This window comes from Meriones unguiculatus, chromosome 18 (assembly GCF_030254825.1).
Source record: "Meriones unguiculatus strain TT.TT164.6M chromosome 18, Bangor_MerUng_6.1, whole genome shotgun sequence".
NCBI lineage: Eukaryota > Metazoa > Chordata > Mammalia > Rodentia > Muridae > Meriones > Meriones unguiculatus.
In genome coordinates, this window is record NC_083365.1 from 26,920,007 (window position 1) to 26,936,022 (window position 16,016).

The 16,016-nt window shown below is 36.4% G+C and overlaps 1 protein-coding gene across 2 annotated transcripts in view; it reads left to right on the plus strand.

The window, feature by feature from the left end:
* The window catches only part of Dph6 (diphthamine biosynthesis 6), a 130,925-nt gene that overhangs the window by 296 nt on the left and 114,613 nt on the right, over positions 1-16,016 (plus strand). The window contains exons 1-3 of one of the 2 annotated variants that reach the window (XM_060371436.1): positions 43-590; positions 2,462-2,556; positions 5,911-6,104. In XM_060371436.1, the coding sequence (XP_060227419.1) occupies positions 2,487-2,556; positions 5,911-6,104 (264 nt within the window). In that variant the 5' untranslated portion in view covers positions 43-590; positions 2,462-2,486. Of the gene's footprint in view, positions 1-42; positions 591-2,461; positions 2,557-5,910; positions 6,105-16,016 lie in introns of those variants that run through there. The other variant, XM_060371435.1, reaches the window with a different exon arrangement.

Consider the following 16,016-nt stretch of genomic DNA (forward strand, 5'->3'; position numbering starts at 1 on the left):
CCCGGGCGTGCGCGCCCCGACCTTGGCAAAGCTGAATTGCAGTGATGCCAGGGTCCTCCGCCGTGGGCGCATGCTCACCACTCCTCTTGGACTTTCAGTCGCTCTGAACTTGGAGCGCAGCTGTGAATTTCACTTCCTTGTTTCCTTTTTTTTTTTTTTTTTTGTCCTCTTAGTTTTCTTCAGTGTAAGAGATCTCTTTCTCTCTCTGAGGCTGTCGCTGACCTGACCCCTCCCAGGAATGCTAGCTCACTCTCACCTCACATCCAGTATTCCTTCCTTGGCTGGGGATAGCCTTAGGATAGCCTTAGTCCCTCATGGCTTGAGATTGCTTTGCTCCTGTGTTAAATACCTGCTATTGGAACTCAAGCTGCTGACATATATTCCCTCCTGGGGGCGTTGTAACTGTGCTAGTTTTATGGTAGAGGTAATTGTTGTTGCCCTGGATCCAGAGAGTTTGCCTTGCTGACGTTGGGTAACCGAAATCATATCCCGAGCGTAGTTTGAAGTCTTAGTAACTTACTTAGGAGTCCAGATACTATAGCTGATAAGCAGGCCCAGCCAGGATCTGTTTGTTTCTACACCTGAAAACGGTAAGAGACATGCTAGCAATATTAGAGACATAGTTTAAAGCTCTTAAATATATTGTTTTTTGAGGTTTAGACCCCAGAAAATTCTGAGTTCCATTATATTGCTACAGTTCCTTTTTGCTAGCACAATGAAGCACACACAAAATCTTTTTTGTTAAGTGCTTGAGGTAACGAATGCTGGCTGACAGTGTTTTTTTTTGTTTTGTTTTGTTTTGTTTTTTGAGTTTTGATAAGCCACATTTTAGTCTCTCTGTAGTGACAGGAAAACACCAATTTTGTTAAGGAAATATAATGGAGTACTCAAGAAAAAAAAAGCTATCAAGGTCAGAGAGAGAACCTTAAAAGATGCTAATGACTTTCTTCTTCAAAGTAACGAGTGCAGATGGGGACACAGTGTGGCCAACTACTCATGGGACATGGCTTTCAGGACCCCCACGGGATATCCGAATCTGCAGTTACCAAGTCCTCTGTATGAAATTATATGTGGACCCTATATCCACCCTCCTGGATGCTTTACAGTATCTTTAGCTGCCATACCTTAGAGTAAAACACTATCTCATAGCTGTTACATCACACTGTTTAGTGGATTAACAAGAAAATCATCTACATGTTTAGTACAGGTGTCTTCCCCTAAATTAATTTTGTTTGCTGAATCCATTGATGGGAAATCCACAGCTATGGAGGGTTGACACAGGGCTGACTAAGCAGCTTTGTGGAGTCATGAGAGGGGAATCATTAGCTCTTTTAGATTCCTTGACCTTGAAAGGTGTTTTGTTTTTTATTTGTTGTTGTTGTTTTGTTTTTTTTCTTTGAGTATTCCATGTTCCATAGAACACAGCTTGGAAAATACTTTAAAACCATATTTAAAGAGTTGACATTTTAAACCTCAAAATTAAGTAGTGATCGTGGATGTTCACCCTCGAATCTTTAATACATTATAAAACTTTGTTTTTTGTTTTGGGAAACGTAGTCACAGGATCCAATAGAGAAAGTTATGAAGACTTACTTAAGGTTATATCTGAAAAGAGGGATCCGGGCTTCATAATATATTCCTTTACCCTTTGCATTTTCTTTCTCTTGAGGAATTCTTCAGAGAAATTGTCTAGGCAGTGATGGTTGAAATATTGAATATACTAATTCTTGACTATTGATGTGTGTCAGCATTTGGATTTTCATTGTATCAAACTTAGAATCAAGTTTATCAAGTCTCATATACTGTTTGGATTCAGATTTTTAATATCCTTTGATGGGTATTGGTAGCCAATAATTAGGTTTCGTGTAGTTGGAATAAATTAAAAATATTTTACATTTATGAGTTTTTTTATGCATGTATATCTGCACACCACTTGCTTGCCTGGTGCTTGTGGAAAGCCAGAAGAGGGCATGGTTGTCAGCATCCATGTGAGTGCGTGGGATTGAAGCCGGGGCCTCTAGAAGAACAGCCAGTGCTCTTAACCACTGAGCCATCTCTGTAGCTGCTAGATTTTTATGTAATTAAAAACTTTCATCTGAGTAATATATGAAATAAGTGTTTAGTTACGGTATCACTTTGGATAATTGATGTGCACAGCATTTTTTGTTATCTTTCATAAAACCGCTGTCTCAGATAGACTTTGTTTAGAATGTGTGCATTGTAAATGCATGTAATTTTATAAATTCCTAGAAGCAGCAACCTTAGGCATTCAGATTCATGTGCTCAGTTTTCTTCCTCTTTACAAATGTGTGTCTTACTGCACTGAAGTTGTAAAAACAGTCCCTCACGGAGTCTGAAAAGCCGAGTAATCATGCGGTTGATTTTGATGAACAGTGATTGCGTTTAATAGTGATCAGGAGCCTGGCATTCATGCCCTTCTCCCTACCCACTTGTCTTACAGTGGTGGGAAGGACAGCTGTTACAACATGATGCAGTGCGCTGCCGCAGGGCACCACATCGTTGCATTAGCAAATTTAAGACCAGATGAAAAGCAAGGTAAGTGTGTGACATCTTTTGACTGTTCTCTAAGTGACTGCAACTCAACTTCTTTTTTTTTTTTTTATCAGTTACATTTTATTAACTCTGTATCCCAGCCGTGTCCTGATCCCTCATTCCCTCCCAGTCCCTCCCTCCCTCCCTCATCTCCACCGTGCCCCTTTCCAAGTCCACTGATAGGGGGGACCTCCTCCCCATTTATCTGATCCTGTTTTATCAGGTATCTTCAGGACTGGCTGCAAAGCCCTCCTCTGTGGCCTAACAGGACTGCTCCTCCCATTCGGGGGTGGGGAGACCAAAGAGCCAGTCATTGAGTTCCTGTTAGAAATAGTCCTTGTTCCCCTCACTTTGGGCAACCAATTGGTTACTGAGCTACCACAGGCTACATCTGAGTGGAGGTTCTAGGTTATATTGCAAGTTGGTGAGATACAGTCTGATGTCCTATTGGTTCTTACTTTATGATATATGAATACCACTATTAAAAAGATGCCCTTAGCTGTTTTAGGTATAGTGAAGCTTGTGCTTCCTTTTGCACCTCCAGAAGATGAGGAGCCTCTGGATGTAGTATCTTAGACTTTCCTGTAGGTGCCCCTCAGCTCTTGGAAGCTCAGTTCCTATAGTAGGTGTTCAATCACAGTTTATTGGCAGGCCAGTGAGAATTGAACTCGTTTGAATGACACGGTTTATTTCTGTTAGATATTTGAATACTTCTGAAAGTGATGTGGAAAGATGGAAATTGGGAGTATTTTACATGAGGAAAGAAAACGAGCTCACAAAGATGTGGGGGTAAATTTATACTTTGATAATCTTATGCTGGACTCTGGTGATGAGTAAGCTAGGCTTTTAGAAGTTTTCTGAGAAGGACTCTAGTTCTAACTTAAAATATGGGAAAAGTCTTTGAAGGTGATAGGGCTGCTGCAGCTTTTATTATAAAGAAGCAGCAAAATCCCTTAGAGATTGTGCTGTAATGGAGAGACCCCACCTGTTACTTGCATTGAGTTGGGCGAGTGAGTCTTTTCATATGTCTTAAGAATTATCAGTACCAAAAAGAGTGTATGTGTATGCCCAGAGGATGTGCAGTGCTTATATAAAGTAATTTCCCTCCCTTGAATTTCTTGTGTCCAGCTTTCAACATGAGTTATCAGCTCATCGTGTACAAGGTCATTATTGTATAATTCCCATATGTTCATTTGGCTGGCAGAAGAGTAAAATGAAGTTATACTTATTAATAGAATGGGGGCATTTATTAGAATATTTTAGTATGAAAAATTCAATAGTAAGTGCAATTAGAATATTATGCATTAAAAACCTTGGACTATCAGCTGACACTGGGTAATTGGTGTAACAGAGAATAGATTGTTGTGGGTCAGTAGATGGACAGGGTTTGGTAATATTGATTTAAAGTCAGCAGGATGTTGGAATTGTTGAATGAGTTACAGAATGATTTCTTTTCCCTTTAAATGCACTGAAAGGAACCTTACTTGAGGAATGCATGGCTCCACTGAAGAGCAGAGCTGGGTATAATGAATTCACAGCATAATCCCGTTTTTCACAATATGGTTTTTCAGTGGGTCCTTTGGGAAAGAATTTATTCCCATCAATGAGGACAATGTGCAGTTGTCATAAAATGTGCAGAACCATCCCTTTAAGTCTGTAGCAGGAGCTTTTGTGGTATGTTAATTGAAGTGCTTTAGGCAACCGGGGAGCCTTTGGTTTTGTTTGCTCTAACACCAGTTGCTGCTGTGTCTCTTCCACTAATGAAGTTATATTGTGGTAAGGACTACATGGAGCCCCAACGAAAATATATTGGGCTTTGAAGCCATTACAGTGTTTAGCAGTTGTACTAATTTCAGGGTGTTTCTTGATATGAAGCTAAAGTTTATTTGAATAAATTTATTTGACCAATATCCTTTAGTAAAAATACGTTAAAGACTTACTCTACTGTAGTAAAAAGGAAGAGTGAAGTTTTAGGGTGATTTAATAAATATCTGTTTCATACTAGGGTGAGGAGTGGACTTCTGTAATGGTGTGAGTCTTCTTTTGTAGGAAGCCAGGCAGCTGTAGGGGTCCGAAATCTGATGAGCCAAAATGAGATAGCGTATGATGATGGAACTGACTTCTGAAAGACATTTCCACTGTTATTCATTCGCTTTAATAGAATGTTTCCACATTTGAAAACATACATGTACATATGTGTCTGTCAAAATTAGTTTTTAGTTTTTATTATTTTGTAACTTAACATATTATAGATGGTTCAATGGCACTAAATATTAGTCTCAGTATCATTTCTATTATATCTTCCTCGTATGAAATGTAAGTGGTATGTGGATCATTTTGAGAGTTAATTCATACACTGTCCTCCTGTTGGAGGAACTGAATGCATATTAATCTATGAAAAAAATTTCAACACCAAAGGTATATCCTTAGAATTATTTACCTACATATATTTAAAATGTATTTGATATGTAGTCTTTTCCACCATTCTTTAAAATATTAATACCTTACAGGATTCATATTCTGGAGAACATACACTGGAAAATGCATGCCATTTTATTATGACTATAATATAGTTCTTAATCTATTTGAAATAATGCTATAATGAATGCTTAGCCATAGTGATATGTGTGGAATCTGTGAGACAACTGGTGATTGTATCATTCAGTTATTGTGTTTCCAAACATGTCTGCAACTGTTCTAACAAATATTGAATTCACATGTATATGCTTTGTTGATACATTATTATAAAACATACCAGGTATATCTAATTAATTCTGTCAGATATGTATCACTTACTAAGTAAATATTTAAGAAAAGATTTTATTAAAAGTCTAGATGACTTTGAATAACCTGATTTGAATAAACTTCTTATATAATATAGTTTCTAACAATACACCATGAATTTATTAGATATATTAATCTTATCTTTAATTATATATAATTTTAAAAATGTGAATGCAATTCTGTTGATAATTAGAAGCATAGATGATTAGTGGTGAACTAAATTTAGCTATGGACAACGGGCAATGCTGATATATTATTGCACCTGTAAATGCAGGGAGATATGGGATGTTTCTAAACTTAGTGTTGGCTAGTCTTCAAGTAATAAAAGTTCCTCTTTTCATCCTTTTCTTTTCTTTCTTTCATTTTTTTTCCGAGTTTCTCTGTGTAACCTTGGTTGTCTTGGACTCATTTTGTAGACCAGTCTGGCCTCAAACTCACCACCTCATCCACCTGCCTCTGCCTCTGAGCATGGGATTACAGGCATACACCACTACATACAGCTGTAAAATCTCCTCTTTAAAGTCTGTTTGTTTTACTCTGCCTTACTAATTGTTTCTACTTTAACTATTTCAGCGGAATCAGATGAACTAGATAGCTACATGTATCAGACAGTGGGTCACCATGCCATTGACCTGTATGCTGAAGCAATGGCCCTGCCCCTGTACCGCAGAACCATCAAAGGAAGGAGCTTGGAGACAGGAAGGACATATATCAAATGTGAAGGTGATGAGGTTGAAGATCTCTATGAACTATTGAAACTCATTAAGGTATGGTTAGTGACTATCCTTTTTGAACTTTGTGACTTTCATTTATTGATTTATTATATATTTAATAATTTATAACTTCATAGCCCAGGTATTCTTTGCAAGAATATTGCATTTTTTTGGGTGGAAGATAACAAAAACTTGTTAGTGTGTCTTTGTATTAGACTACACAAATAAGACTTTGGGTATAGATTTGCATCTAGGCTTGTCAAATAATTTTTTCTTTATTTTTTATTTTATGTGTATGTATATTTTGTCTGCATGTATGTATGGTACCTACAGAAGCTGGAAAGGGGAATTAGATTCTCTGAAACTAGAGATAAAAGTGCTTGTAAACCAGCATGTGGATGCTAGGTACCAGTGCACATAACTGCTTAGCCATTTCTTCAGCCCCTGGTCAAATAATATTTATTTTTATTCAGGATATTGGAAAAATAACATTCAATCTCTTTTCTTTAACAAATGTATTTTGAATCCCTACTAAACAAATTGATGAATCTTGTTTATTAGATTACACTTTTTAGTGCAAGAGTAAGACAAGGAACAGATAAGAGACATGGCTGATGTTGAAGACTTCTGTGAGAAGGAGTGAAGTGAAGCCAAAGTAATAACAGCTGATAGCAGGAGACAGCTAGGAATGTACTGCATGAGATGGTCAGTGACCGTCAGGGAGACCTCTCAGTTGTGATTAATGTTGGCAGACTGGACACCAGAAGGAAGGAAGTCAGAGTTCTGAATAAATTTGTCAGAATTATGAATTAAGTATGCCACTGTATGTATTATTTTGTGGTCTATCATTGATTCATGAATAGTTTCAGCACACAAAATTTTTGGGAGAAATGTGAGCTCATCAGTCTAGTAAATACTACCCTCAGTAAATGCTGACAGAGATTATGCTGAACCATCATTGTTGGATTCTCATTAATAATCAACTACTTGAAGACAGTATTCTCTCCTAAATACAAGTGTTATTCAGCAGCTATACATAGTTCATGTAAGGCATACTGATGGGGAATTTAAATCAGTGTGTACTAAATATTTTAGTATATTATAGGGGCAAGAAAGAAAAAGTTTTCTTCTTTCCTGTACCATTCCATTTCTTTAGTCTTTAGAAGATGTAAGCCCTCTCCCAAATTATGTAGTGAACATTTCCAAATCTCAAATAATTGATATTAATCACAGTTTTATATTGATTAACAATTTTGATTAAGAAAAATACCAGATAGCCAAGTACGTTTAAAGTCGCTTAAATTAAAATGGTTCCTATTTTGTATGTCAGAACGTTTTTAATCTGAAAAAGAAGCACAGGGAACTACTGTTTTATAACTTGCTATTTAGCTAGAGAGCATATGAAGTGGATCCTTTGCAGAGGCTGTCATTGGAATTCACGTGTTCGTCATAACCACTGTGACTTCCAAACAAGGGGGAAGGGAAAGACTTCTGCGCCCAGAGGTTGTCTCCTCGGAAAGGTGCAGCGAACATTGTTCACTTGGAGATGTAAAAGCTACATACATATCTTATATTTCCACGTTTTTCAGAATACATTGAAGCTGAATATTAATCTTTCAGTATAAATCAATATCACAAAATGGTGGAATTGGCACTAGAAATGATTGGGTTGCTTAAAAATCACAAATGTGTTAACTTAAAAAAAAGAAACCCTGTGATAATAACAGCCATCCAGGCAAGGGGATGACAATAAATTACTAATCAGTTTAATTAAAAGTGAGCAGATTAGTAGTAATTAAGAAGAAATCCCTTTTCTCTCCATGCTGTCTTTGGAGAAATGGATGCTTTGCCATTATCTTCAAGTAACCGTCAATTATGACATAAATTAATGCTAATGTTAAATCTTGACAACTTCTGCTTCGGAATTTCATACATGATAATTATAACTATAGTTGAAAGAGATGTTATCAAGTTGTCTGGGACTAAATAGTTCCTTCTTTTCCTGTGTAAAAATATTAATTTTACTATAGGATATTTTAAAGGCCTCAATATCAGAAATACATTACTTTATGAAAGAAACTGTATAGCTCAACTTTTAGAGTTAAATCCATTTGTGAAATCCTAGTGCAAAGATTCCAGTAGAGGTCTCATATATTTTAATGAATAACTGAGTAATTGTAGAAAAAAAAAAAAACTAACTTAGGCTATTATTTTCTATGTTTGTCTCAACTTGCTCTAAGCAAAAAAGCCATATTTTAATCTTTTGAAGCTAGTGCAGTGGTGGAAGCTCCTGGACATAATTTTGTTTTCAGTGTTTATTCATAACAGGCTACACTTTTGTAAGTTTTACATCTGTCTTTTGTTTTTATAGAGCCATGTTTTGACTAGTGTGTGCTCCCATTTGCAAATAATTCAATTTGTTTAAGTAGCAAAGTCGTAGAATTATAAACTTCAGGAAGTTTAGAGTTACATGTTCCTGCTTTGTTGAAGTCAGAAAACCTAACAGAAAACGTTAGCAATCCATCATATCTTTTCAATGTGAGGTTGCTGTGAGTCTGAAATATATATTTGAAGATGTTTGTAAAATACTTGGTTTTATGTCTTGCCTTTTGTATTCTAGTATTGATTCTTTTCTAATTTAATATGATGTAACTGCTCTTTTCTGAAATCAATAGTTTATTAATTTTGTGTAAGTTTTTGTTTAAAGCATTAACAATATAAGAGCTACTAAAAGATACAAATTGGCATCTTTTTCTATTGAATCAAAGGATCAATATATTTTCTCTTTCTATACTGATTTGGTGCTGTCCTTCTAGATCTGAGCGTTCTTCCCAGTATCCCCATCTCAGTAGTCTCTTTCTTTAAGAAATTTCTTAACGGCATTCCTTTCAAATTCTTATGCTTTGTAAATGTTTGTATTTTGCTCCACGTGTTTTACTGAACATTAACAAATTCTTTGCCTGTAACTCTTCTATAATAATCTAGTGATAGAACATCTCTTTGAAAGCTTGTCTCTGTTTGATGACAACCTGATAGTCATTTACAATAGGGCATTTCTCTGGCTTTAGTGACTGGATTAGGAATGGTTTAGTCTTAACAGAACAGAGCCAATGGTGATTGGCAGAAGGTAAGCTCTTCCATTTTCTGGGAGAAATGTGTGACTATGGGATATAGAAATTTAATAGCCCTTGCCTTTTACTTTTTTTTTTTTAAAGGAAAATATTTAAGGCCAAATCTGACAGAAAAAAAATAGTCAGTAGACTTAAAATGTAAGGATGGCTCTTTTATTACTTGTTTGATAATTTTCTCTTTTTGATTTTCTTCATATTTCTTCCACCTTAGCCGCATAGTGCCTGGTCGTGAATAAATTACACCTTATAGACTGAATCTTTACCGAACTTCTATTTTACTAAATATATTTCATGTCTGCCAAACAAAAAAGAAAAAGCATGAGGAACACATATAGACAGAGAGACATACATATTAGCACACACAGGAATCCCTTAAAAACACAAAACTGGAAGGCATAATATAAATATAAAGGACCAGTAAAGACAAAAGAATAAAAGGAGGCTCTGACAAAGAGCAACAAAAGATGTCATTTGCCATGGAGTTCGTTTTGTAATTGTCTTCTACTGTTGAGAAGTGGGTCTGCCATTAGAAGTGGTTTTTACCCCCAGTGAGGCTCTGTTGGAGAGGACTGTCTTTTCATTTATGAGTGGTTATTGATTGGAGATGGCTTCTGGGTTAGGGTCGAGGATGTGCATGTGCCTAATTCTTCTCTCTGCACTGGGATATCATCTGGCACAAGTTCCGTACATGCTGCCACAGTTCTGTGAGCTCATATATATGTGTTGGTCTTGCTGTGTGTACAAGGCCTTGTCTGTGTCTTTGGTGCCCTCTATTCCCTCTGACTCTTATGCTTTTGATCCTTTCAAAAAGGGTTCCTGATGTGGGTACACTAGTAAGGTGAGCAGGGACTGTCTTTCATATGAACTCAGTGCCTAGCTCTTTGATCACCTCTCCCTAAGTGGAGCACAATCTTATCAAGCCATAGAGGCATATCATATAGCCAGTCCTGATGAGACGTAATATGCTAGGGTCAGATGCAATAAGAGGAGGACCTCCCCTATCAGTGGACTTGGGGAGGAGCATGGGAGATGATGGAGAGAGGGTAGAATTGGGAGGGGGTGAGAAAGGGGGCTACAGTTGGGATGCAAAGTAAATAAATTGTAGCAATCAGAAATAAATAATAATTTTAAAACTGTGTTATATTTTATCACAAGAAACCTTGAAAGTATGAAATGACTATGAAATGAACCTCAGTGTCATCTTATTGAAATATAATTCTTAGAGTACAAAATGTAATAAATTGGAGAAAACTTGACAAAAAAAAAAAAAAAAAAAAAAAAAGGGTTCCTGAGCCCCAAGGGGAGGAATTTGACGGAGACATTCCGTTTAGGATAACTGATGTCTGTCACTCTCTGCACAGCATTTAGCTGTAAGTACCTTATTAGGGCTCATCCATCTACTGCAGGAGGAAGCTCTTCTTTTTCAAGCAATTCTTAATGATATATTTATTTTTATTCTATATATACAGTTGTGTTTTGCCAGCATGCATGTCTGTCTGAGAGTATCAGCTCCTCTGGAATTGGCATAGAGAGCGATAAGTTGCCATGTGCATGTTTGGAGTTGAACATCAGTCCTTTGGAAGAGCAGCTGGTATTCTCAACTGCTGAACCATCTCTTTGATTCAGAGGATGAAGCTTTTCTGATGATGATTGAGCAAGAGACTGACCTATGAGTATATTATAATTTCATTAGTAGTCATTTTATGGCTACATTCCTTCAGCAGAACAGTAGTCTTTGTTTTTTTGTTTTGTTTTGTTTTGTTTTTTTGTTAGTTTGTTTTTTTGTCCCTAGGTCCCTGGCCTGTGTGGTCTTAGGTTCCTGGTGTCTTGAGCAGTATTGGAATGGCGTCACTCTCTTAGAGTGGGTCTTAAATCCAGTCAGAGATAGGTTGCTTGCTCCTACAAGCTTTGTGCCACCATTGCACTAGCATATCTTGTTGGTCATTGTAGACTGAAGAGTTTATTTTTAGGTTGTGGTTTACCTTTCTCCTTTGGTAGCTTACTGAGTACCTTCTCATACCATGAATACTAGTTCATAGAAGTAAAGGTTTTAGGTAGGCATCAACTTGACTTCTTCATGTTCAATGAGTTGTGTAAGGTGTTGTCTTTAATAGCGGGGTCTTTGTTGAGTAAGTTTTCAGAGTAACTAATAGTTTGACACTAGCTTAGGTTGTTTGGGGATTCCCATGGGCACCATTGACCAACGATTCAACTAGCTGCAACCCATTGCCAGCATTGTAAGTTTCCTTTTTTAATAAGAAAAGTTCCACAATGGCTTTGTTTTTCCTGTTTAGTCACTTTTAAATAAAATATAATTTATTGAAAATACTGTAAAGGTAAGTTTAGCAAAAAGAAAAAAAATATAGGACCTAATTAGATAATCAAATACAATGTTTCATTTTGTTTTGTTTTGTTTCCGATTCCTCTCACCTCTGTTGACTATTCATTCAGAGCTCTTACAGTTAGAGATTAGTTCCAATTTACTTTGGTTCAGTCCTTCTACAAAAGTTTCTAGTCATCCTACATAGCTTAAAGAAAAATAAAATCTAGTTTTGTTTCATTGTGCTTTGGCCTGATATAGCATCCTCAAGCCAGTTACCATTTCTAGAAATCTATTTCATTTGGCTGAGCAGACCTAGACCAACCATTTCTGGAGTAAGAGGTAGATAAATGATTATTGAATTGTATATATATATTTCTAGGCATAAGGAAATGATGGATCTTTAATTTAAATCAAGTTCTTGCTAGCAGAAAGGTAGACTATAGGAGGGGTACAAAGAGCAGCAAGTTTCTAGAATTTAATAGGTTCCAGAAATGGACAACTTTGAAACCATGCTAGGTGATTCTTTCTTGACTATTTCCCTGATTTTATGGCCTCTTTCACCACTGCTCTCTTTCCTCTTTTCCATCCTCTTCCCTTCTTTCTTCTGTATGTATTTAAACCGTTAACCATTGGCTCCAAGTCTTGAGTTTGCCATCTGAAATCTTCATAACTTAGTTATTGCTAATTTCCTTACATTAGTATCCTGGAAGCATGGTGAACTTAGCAAGTTGAAAACATACAAAATTTCTATTTTCTTCTCTGTAAAACATCATCATGTATGATGATTATGTATGCCATTATGCAAATCAAAACCCAAATCTCACTACCAAACTTGAACATTTTCTTAGTTCTCCCTTTACCTCACCACTTCCATTTGATCTCTGCATCCTGTTGGTAATACTTGAATAAGGTATAAATCTGACGGTTCAACTTCATTCTTACCATGAGTGTGTATCCATCTATATCATTAATAGTCTCCTAACATGTCCTCTACCAGTGTTCCATACAGCTCCTCTAACATGCTATTATCATGTAGATTGTGTGCAAGGTTAAGCTACCTACTGTTAGGAAGCCTGACTGAAAGTCCCTGCAAACCTACTAGACTGATCCTGTCATTCCCATACAAACCTCTATAATCAAATTACCACCAATAGCCCCTTAAATTTAGGTATCCCGTATCCCGTATCTCTAACCTGTCTTTTTTCTTTTCTTTTCTTTCTTTCTTTCTTTCTTTCTTTCTTTCTTTCTTTCTTTCTTTCTTTCTTTCTTTCTTCTTCTTCTTCTTCTTCTTCTTCTTCTTCTTCTTCTTCTTCTTCTTCTTTTTGGTATTTCTTTATTCTTCTGAGAAACTTCATCTTTTGTGAAATATTCTGTAATTTTCCTTATTTCTGTGTCCCTCACAGCAACTTGTCTATTTAACTGTGTCCCTGAGCCTGCAACTGTGAGCTTTTATATGGCTATAATTGCTGCTGAACTATGAGACCTTCAATGCCATGTGCAGTACTCACTCATTTACTTTTGTATCTTAAGTGCCTAGTTGGCATACACAGGCTCATAAAGAATTGCTGAAAGGATAGATAAGTCAAAAATAATCAAATTATTTTTTATTTCATGATGTATCTAATGCAGGAGCACCACATTAATATTTCATTATATGATATAAATCCAGTGAGAAATTTTGGATTTTTTTGTTTTTGTTTTGTTTGTATCCAGCAACTTCAGGGGCATCATGGTGAAACTTTATAAAATTAGTCATCCTAGCATTTACAGTACAATATTGTCTGTACTAAAAGGATTTCCAGCTTCAGAATATTTTGTACAAATGCTGAACAGACATTTTTTCAGAATATCTCTAGGTTAGGAAACCTGCTTAGAGTTAAACATGACTTTGCGAGTCTTTTCACGTCAGATCCTGGAGGGAGATAGTCTAGAAACCTAAGTGTCTTTGAGGTAAATCCAGAGAGCTTGAAGTGGGAGAAACATGTAAGATGGCTTCAAGATTTGTAGAGAGGACCCAGACATAGTGCTAATTGAATAGGCACATAGCCCTGTACAGATTGTTCCTGGCTGCTATCACTGCACAGCTTGTCTCAAGCCCTGTCAATTACCAAGATATTGGACATTAAACCTGGCCCCTTGGCACAATATATGTGTTTGTACTGTTGACTGTGGATTCTAAACAGAAAGTGCTGCTATTATAGCCGGCCAGTGCCATTTCCCTCCCAGGTGCAGTGTTAAGGCTGTACAGTATTTGGCCTTTTCAGATGATAAAGTGAGACACATGTGAGGAAATACATGATGTAGATCTGTTTGGGAAATAAATGTTGGATGATATTTTTCAGTTGTTAGAGCTTCCTTCCTCACCTTATCTTTGATCGAGATCCATCCTTCCTTCCTACCTTCTTTCCTTCCTTCCTTCTATCTTTCCTTCCTTCCTTCCTTCCTTCCTTCCTTCCTTCCTTCCTTCCTTCCTTCTTTCCTTCCTTCCTTCTTTTTTACCTTTTTTTCTTCCTCCCTCCCTCTTTTCTTCCATCCCTCCTCCTCCTTCCCTTCCTCTGTCTCTTCTCTCTTTTTTCTCTCTTCTTTTTTTTCTCTCTCTCTCTTTGTGTATCTCTGACTATACTGGAACTCACTCTATAGAACAGGCTGGCCTTGATCTCAGACATGCTCCTGCCTCTGCTTCCCAAATGCTGGGATTTAAAGGTCTGGATCACCATCACCCAGCCCAGAATTTTTATCTATATGTTTTCCCTAAAACTACAAAATACAACTCCTTTATGTTAAGAAGTTCATTATTTATCTTCAACTGTAGATTTTCTCCAGTTGGTATTGCTGACAATGTCTATATACTGTTTGTGAACGCTACCTAAATATTCTTTCTGTCTTTTCCTCATCCAGTGACACTCAGAATTTACCAACTGACTTTCCCCCTTGTATTTCCTTCTTTATGCTTTCCACCCTCTGGAGACTCTAGTTCATTGACTTTTTTTTGTTCTTTTCCTGACTGTATAACCATTTATTTTCAAAGAAAGCTTTTGTGGTTCTCTGCTTCTGGAATTGTGTCATCTAAGCTGCTAGATTTATGTTTCTGTCCTCTAGTCTTTTTCTTTTATTCCTTATGTTGTTTATCCTGTCACTGTGGTGTTCTCAATTAAATGACTAAGAATATATTACTAAGACTGATAAATGAAAGTTGCTTTATTCTTTTGTTGATGTTCTTACACTAGTTTTTACAGGAATTTATTGATTGTCATAGAACATAATCAAACAAATCTTGATGTGTGTTTATGGGGGGGTGTTCATATGACCGAAAGTTCCCATGGGGGCCAAAGTAGTTGGGATTTCCATGAGCTGGAGTTAGAGATTGGTGTGAACTGCCTATCTTTGTGTCTGAAAAATGGACTAAGGACTTCTGCAAAGCAGCACACAGTCCAGCCTTTAAAGTGATCATTTCATGTTGGCTTTTGTCTTTAAATTTAGAAACATATCAATTGGAAAAAAAATCATAAAGTAGGTTAAAACAGTAGTTATATATTAAGATTTTTGACAAGAGATGATTTAATAGAGCCTCTGTTCTGTGTTGACTTGAGAAAATACAGAGTAATCAAGAGGACATTGTCATGGCTTTGTTTCCTGGAGAGTTCCAATTGGGTGCATATATACATATATGGGATAGCAAGATCATAGGATAGTTCCACATGCATCATCTGTATTTGTGCTTTGGAATTAATTTAGAACCTTTACATGTGCTGGTATACCCTCAGCTCTCTTCACTTTTCATTTTAAGACATGGCTTTACCAAGTTGCCCAGGCGACCCTTTAATTTATTGTGTGACCTAGGCATGCTTTGAATTTGCAACCCTCCTTTCTCTGTCTCCTAAGCGTCTAGGATGATATAAACCTACACTACTAGGCCTCGCCTAATTTAAATTTTTAGAGTAGCTTCTGTATTTTTCTACAATAGCTATACTCATTTGCAATTTTACTAACAGTGTATGAGAGTTTCGTTTGTTTCCATATCCTCACATCAATTTTTAGTAATAGCTATTTTGACTTGGGTATAATATGTCATTTGTAGTTTTACTTACGATTTATCTGATAGTTAACAATACTGAACTTTTTTCCATACAGTTGCTGGCCATTTTTATTTCCTTTGAGCAGTATCTAGAATAGTCAGTTTTTTAGTTTGATTATTTTTGAGTTTGTTATGTATACTACCTGTTAACCCTTGGTCAGATGATCTGCTGGTAAGTGTTTTCCCTCATTCTTGTTGTTCTTTTACTTTGTTTTTTTATTTTGCTGTGGAGAAGCCTTCTACTTTGTTGTAATTATATTACTCTGTTTTCACTTTTGTTATTAAAAAACAAAGAAGCAAAATAGCCTTTAATAATGTCTTGAGTGTTTTCTTTTGTTCTTGTCTAGTAGTTTCATGGTTGCTCTTACTTACACTTAGCTGCTTGATCCATTTTGAGTTATTTCTTTTTCATGGTGAGAGATAAGGGTCAAGTTTAA